Here is a 7,110-nt window from a genome sequence, read left to right as displayed (position 1 = left end):
TTGTAATTTTTATCACAGTAGAATTTTCTTTAACAGAGTAAAAAAAAAAAAAACTCGGAAGGGCAGAGAAAGTCTACCGACACCCTTGAATGTGAAGAACAAAAAAAAAAACTTTCAAAATTTACCGTGACATTACTAAATCTCCAAATTCCAAGAGCGACAACTCAAAAATGTCTACCTAAAATTGTATGCTGAAACTGCCCCGCAAAGGCACAGCAAGGTGCCCTAGCAACTAGCGTCATCGCACGCGCCACATCTCCAAGGATGCAGACGAACGTCATATAAACAACGGTTCGATCCATAGACAAAATGCCCAAATGTTTGTTGCATTCCGTTCGAAACTACAGATCTCGAAAATACATGAGAAATTCAGGTTTGATCATTTCATTATTAGTCTACACTGTAACTTTTCAGGTTCAAAGTTCACAAAATGCAGATCATGCATGCTTGTTTCAGTATCACCATCTTTGTAGGCGTATAAGAAAACGTATATTTTGGTTTCTACAGCTTAGTTTACTGTTACTAAACTAGTATTTTTCTTCATTAATTTGTTTTTTGCTATTTTTTTCAAATAATCCCGGCTTGCAAACTTGTTTCAATAGAGAACATATATGCGTGTGCCATCTTTGATATGTATACAGCAGGTGCTCTGTACATGGCGACGCGTAGGAGCATTTCAGAACGTAAAAATAATCAAACCACGCCATCATAATCGTCGTCATGTCGTAAATTTTTAGTTTATCGAGTGGCAATAGATGATAATCGGAAACAGTCACTACCCATTTCTTGTTTGTTGTTGTTGACTTCTTTGGTTTGACGTAGTCGCATGAATTGTAAACATTGAAGTCATGACCCCCACCCCACCCACCCCCACCACCCCCACCCCGTTTTCTGATGGTTGCAAAGCGCTATCAAAATACTGGTATCAACGACATGACAAAACATGTCCTTAGTCAGGGATTTCCCGAGGGGGTGTTATTCCGAAAAATCTTAATTAACTGGAGTCTCTAATACTACATTCTGACAACTCCAGAGATCACATTTTCAGAGTGAATAATTATGAAAACGTCTACTAGTAGATCTACTAGGGCAAGGCCTAAACATCTACGGGCCTCAGACACCACTTTGCTTTGAATAAAAATGCTGTGAATCCCATATTTTGGCCCATTGCAAATTTTAAATTTAAGCAGTATTTCAATAAAATTGGATTATACTAGCCAATTCGAAATTGGTGTGAAATCTAGCTATCACCCCATGACTGGATATACAGTATTAAATATGCATTATGCATTCGTCCACTAATTTTTTAACTTTATATTTCATAGAAAACCATAATGTGATTACGTTTTTCACAAAATTCGTCTCAGCCACAAGGTGCAAAATTCATCTATTGATGATTTAAATAAATCATATGATTTTTATGACCATTTTTGTTTTGAAGTAACTTCAAGAGTCCCATCAGGCCACAGCACTCATTCAATGAAAATAAAGATGCATATTCCTGAGGTTGGAGTCGGTGGCGGATTTTTAAATGTTAGATCCGCTAATTAATATATGTATTAAGTTTTCGGTGGGCCCTTCCTGTATGAATCAGTTTTCTAGTTAGTTTTACCTAGAAAAGGGTGACCTTCCATTGATATGATAGTTAGTGTTAATTTAAGATATATCATGTCAAGTCTTTCATCACTATGGATATTTTTTGGGGGGATTGGGGGGATTTGTGTTTCAAGAATACATATAATGTTTTATACTGCTGTTGAATATTGGAATTTAGCTTAGATATGCAGAACAGGATAATTACTAAGAATTTTCCAGCCCTTCAAGGCTTGGGGCTAGTGATACGTTTAACTAAATACCTAGGTGACTGATCAGGCCTGTGGACCTCTTGTTCATATCTTAGTCCTTTAATTTCAAGATTTTGTTTACAATGTCTCGCTTTAAGTTAAATGGGGATTACTGGTATCATTTTGGGTCCATCCATTCGTTTGTCCATCTATCTTGCTTAGTAACCCCTTGGCTTCCGAATGAAATCTTCAATATGATGAGCTTTGAACATAAAGGGTTTTCATAACTTAAGATATCCAACCCACCTTAGAACCAATCAATCGACATACTCCAGTATCACTAAATCTTGGTTTCATTTTAAGTATGTGATTGCAAGGCATCACGTGGTTTATTCATGTAGTATCTAAATAGAGACTATTTTCTTTATGATGCAATTATTTACCATGGGGATTCCACAATAATAATTTTCTGACGAAATTTCCTCATTAAAGCTTATATTCAAATCATTGGGAATAATATTACTTCTTCATGAATAAAAGTGTAAGAAAGATAAATTTAAATAGAGGCTGATACGGTAGAAAAATACAGTAACCTCCTACAGTGTAAAAGTGGTGAGGACGCTCGCCTCGTAACCGGGAGACCCGGGTTCGATCCCGGCGCCGTGTCATACCTAATACGTTGACTCGGGTAGTGACTGTTCCTTCGTCAATCGCCCGACATTAAAAGTGAAAATTACAAGTCTTGCATCGTCGGAAACCCACGGTTGATTACGCTTCGTTCCTATCTCCATCACCCGTGGATCCATTCATTCCTACCCGCTCGTTCTCATGAATAATTAATGAGGCAATTTGATTGGGCGCTCATAGTACACCCTGAGCAAATTTGTCCAATTAACAAGACGCTTTCGGCCCATTTTCGATATACAGTTGTTGTGACAGTTAAGTTAAGTTAATGCTACCTTTAAAAACAGATTCTGAAGAGTTCCGTTACTTTGATTGGGCGATATTCTTAAATATTTATTCTTGAGAACAAACGAGTAGGAATGAATGGACCCACAGGTGATGGAGAGAGGAACGAAGCGTAATCAACCGTGGGTTTCCGACGATGCGAGTCTTTCGGATATGACCTTAGAAACGAAGACCCTGTGTCATGGTGGACGTTGACACAATGAAGAACCCACACTGCTATGGACTGAGATCATGTTGAGGGCGAAAGGTGTGGCACTTCTAAATAAACAATTTTATAAAGTTAAAAAAATCAACTAAGAATACAAAGTCTTAAGAATAGTGTATCCCATGGTATTTAGGGTTGAATACCTTAAGATTGACCATATGTTTAAGGTCAAGGCTACCCTTTCAGAATTGGTAAGAATTACATCACAGACACTATATATAATAAATTAATTACACAATGATACTTTACATGAAGAGTTGCAATGACATAAGACTAACCAGGGGCAGATCCAGGAATCGCAGTTACGGGGGCGCCACTTTATGAGGCAGGGGGTCTGGGGCCCACCTTGAGGCCCCCAGTGGGTCCTGGTGGGGGCTCAGGGAGCGAAACCCCCGAAAGCTCCTGGATTTTACAGATTTCATAGACCTTGAAATATGTCTCCTATTTATAGTCATTTTTACAATTTTCTATCATCATAATATAAGATGAAATTAATAAAATGACGCAAATTCTAAGGCTTTTGGGGGGAAAATTCAGTTCTCCCAATGAAGTAATTCAAGAAATCAAAAGATTCTGTCATTTATTTCTCCGGGAGTGGAAGAAATCGTTGCTTCTTTTTTTTTTTTTTTTTTTTTTTTTTTTTTTTTTATCGTTTAGTACATTTTTCTAAACAAGATACCACGATTTATCTTAAATTTTAAAAATTTACCCCCCCCCCCTTAAATCCGCCACTGCTAACCCTTTTATTTTGACGTCAACTGGTCGAGGTCAAAGGATCATATATGATCAATATGAAATGGTTTACGGATGCTACCTCAATTACTATTTGAGCTCTAGCAATGAAACGCCACATGCAGAGTCTGTCACACAAGAATGACTGTTTGTCATTCTTAGGTTCACCTGCTTACATAAGGTACCATATTGTTTTAGCTATAAAACCTTGCAAGGTTCTTCATAATATGTCCCCGTATCTAAAGTACAAATCAAATAGATATAACTTATAAGTTTATAGCAAGGAGCATACATTCACTAAATTTACTTGTTCCTTCAGAATTCGACCCAAATGTTATGACAACACGATCTGGACTGGAGATCAGGAAGGTTTCGGTCACGCCTGTGTTTGTTGGATCAACAAAACTTAAACATGTGGACGAAACAGCAGAAAGAAAGCAAAAACCCAGTAACAAGAATTGCTTCCAGAAACAGAAATCTATCAACCATCTTCCGTTTGTTACAAGATTCTATCTAGGATATAAGGTACCCGACTTGGATCTGTGTGGGAATGAATCCAAGGAATCAGACTGTAGAGAAAATGATGACATGCATATATCGTTCAGTTCATTGAATAAATCCACATCAGATCTCCTCTCTGAAAGTGATGAAGACTGTTTCGAATCGAGTACTGACGATGAGTTTTGTGATGATATCATTGCAAAAAGCAAGGATTCTAGTTACCAAAGCATAAATTTCGCGGAGTCCATAACTAAATTTGATGAAGTCCTGAACGTATTTGAATCATTGCCCAATCAACAACCAGTAGGAGTAAGGAGTCGGGAGGCGATGTACGATTATGAAGTGACTTCGTTAGAGACTCCAAATGATGGTGAAAAGATCTTGAAATATCCGTCTTCTACACAATCGGTTATGGCTGGGATCTCTGCTCTGAGTCTGTCGCGTTCCGCCTCCAATATGTCCACAAACCCATCACCAGCTATAACGACCTTCACTGCCCCCACTATCACCAAAATACGCCCAGATGACATATTTACGGTCAACCCTTCATATTCTAAATTACCGCACTTCCAGTGTGACGTTTGCGAAAAGGGATTCTGCGATTCAGCCAACTACAAAGCTCATCTGAAAACACACACCACTCAGCAGAAGAACAAATGTGACATTTGTGGAAAGGTATTCACAAGATCTTGGCTGCTAAAGGGACACATGCGCACCCACACCGGAGAGCGGCCTTTTGTCTGTCTGTATGAGGATTGCGATAAAGCGTTTGCAGACAAAAGCAACCTACGGTCACATATGCTGATTCATTCCGTTACTAGCAAGAACTTTTCATGTCAAAAATGCGGTCGCTCCTTTGCACAGAAAAGATATTTACATAAGCATTTATTGGAAGTGTGCAGAGTAATACGTTGACGTTGTCTTGTAATGTTCCTATGATAGCGCCATCATGCTACGGAAATCATTTTGAGATAAAGTTAAAGAACAGAAACTGTTGGCTGATGATTGCCAATATGACACGGGTTTTTTTCCCGGTAAATAGATGCGCATGAAATGAATTATATTGTTATATTTGCAACTCTTCAAATGTTTTGTTGTCGGCATGTATGGCTGTGTGTACTATATTCTAATCGAATGTTGAATATCCCTTTAACTATAGCAGACGAGAGGGTAGGAATACTTTAGTTTTATTTCTATGTTATGTTATGTGTCATTTGCTATAAATGAATTAATAATTATACATTATTTCAAAATTATCAAGGGTTTCGTCTATATATTTATACTCCGATGTTGTTACAACAACTGCAAAACAAGGAAATTGTGCTCTTTTGCTGGAAATGGAGAATTCCACTCCGTGAAGCAAAAGTCATTTTCACTAACCATTCTGATGGATGTCCTAGTCCGTTGCTGCGTGTTAACATTTGAATATTTTTTAATTTCTGTCAAACTATTGGGTCAATTCTCTCAATGTTTTACAAGGAAAACATCAATTCCAAATTCATAGGCACACCCTGAGGCCTCAGTGTTTAACGGTGGTGCTAAACGTTAAAAAAAAAAATTTAAATGCGCACACTTTAAAACTATTTTCCTTTCTGCTGAAGACTAAGCGGACGAACTAGTTGTTTATACTTTGAATCTATCAGAATCGCGAAATTCATGATCCGGGGGTTTAGGTCCCGGAGCAGGACTAAATGGATCATATTCTGAAAATGCATCAAATCTTTAAAATCTGTGTCACTCCGGAAAACCTATGCTGAGAATGTAGCTCTCTACATAACATAGGTGTTATTCAAATCAGAATGGTCATAGGATCAGGGACTCATAATGGGATTAAATTGGTAATATATTGGGAAAGCATTTTAAACTTTTTTTTCTCTCTATACATTTGATAAATTAATTATGTGCGCCAAAGTTATGAAAAGCATAGAGCCCTCTCCTACAACCACATAGACTAATCAAGTTTTAGTGATCGGATTTAATATAACCATATACAAAGATATTGACCTAGTTACAAAACGGGTTTCATTAGTCTGTTGGAGTACCCTTGGGCACAAATTGTGCCCCTTTATTAGCTGACCTCTTTTTATATTCTTACGAGGTAGAATTTATTCAAAGGCTTCTACATGAGAAGAAAAAAATCTCTTCCTGTGACCGTCAACTCGAAATTTAGATATATCGACGTTTTGTCTTGACGATAATCATTTTCACTCATATGTCGATTCGATATCTTCTAATGACCTCGAAAAAAACACCCAGAGTCTTCAACATCTGCTTCCTACTTAGATATTTCATTGAACATAAATGTTAGTTAACGGCAAACTAACAACTCAACGTTATGACAAATGGGATGAATTCAGCTTCTTCATCGTCAACTTCCCAAATCTAGGTAGCAATATTCCATCATCACTTGCATATAGTGTTTATGTCTCTCAACTGATTCGATGTATACGCAAGAGCTTGTTTTGCGTATGATCAGTTTTAATCGATGCAGGCTACTGACAAATAAGTTGATGTTACAGGGGTTTCAACAGTCTTGTTTAAAGTCAGCATCTCGCAAATGAAATGGTCGTTATAACGATGCAATTTACCAATACAACCTGTCAGTAGGTCAAATTCTGTCTGACGTGTTTCATACCAATTGTTAGGCCGTTCCTTATACATTGATTTTGACTACCGATTACTCAGTCTACCTGATCAAAATATAGGGCTCATAGCGGATGTAACCGGTCGACAGGGGGATGCTTGCTCCTCTTATGCACTTGGTCCTACTCCTGGTAAGACCAGGGGCGCGTTTTACAAAAGAACTTACGACAAACGTTACATACTGGAATTTTCAACTTTATTGTAAATCATTCACTCCAAATGCAAAATATTTTTAAAGAAAGAATTGAAATTAAAGCCTCAGAAAAGTTTTAATTC

The 7,110-nt window shown here is 37.6% G+C and overlaps 1 protein-coding gene across 1 annotated transcript; it reads left to right on the top strand.

Annotated features, from left to right (window-relative positions):
* The first annotated feature begins 234 nt into the window (after positions 1 to 234).
* LOC125663991 (fez family zinc finger protein erm-like) lies at positions 235 to 5,447 on the top strand. Its single transcript, XM_048896485.2, has 2 exons — positions 235 to 373; positions 4,010 to 5,447. The coding sequence occupies exons 1-2, from the start codon at positions 310 to 312 to the stop codon at positions 5,104 to 5,106; spliced, it is 1,161 nt and encodes a 386-aa protein (XP_048752442.2). The 5' UTR covers positions 235 to 309; the 3' UTR covers positions 5,107 to 5,447.
* The last annotated feature ends 1,663 nt before the right edge of the window (positions 5,448 to 7,110 follow it).

This window comes from Ostrea edulis, chromosome 1 (assembly GCF_947568905.1).
Source record: "Ostrea edulis chromosome 1, xbOstEdul1.1, whole genome shotgun sequence".
Classification (NCBI taxonomy): Eukaryota; Metazoa; Mollusca; class Bivalvia; order Ostreida; family Ostreidae; genus Ostrea; species Ostrea edulis.
Note: the sequence above shows the minus strand (reverse complement) of the source record. Positions and strands in the feature narration are given on the sequence as shown.

Coding starts and splice junctions, on each gene's coding strand:
- LOC125663991 (XM_048896485.2), top strand. CDS start 310: ATGCCCAAATGTTTGTTGCATTCCGTTCGAAACTACAGATCTCGAAAA. Junction 374..4,009: donor AAAATACATGAGAAATTCAG/GTTTGATCATTT, acceptor TTGTTCCTTCAG/AATTCGACCCAAATGTTATG.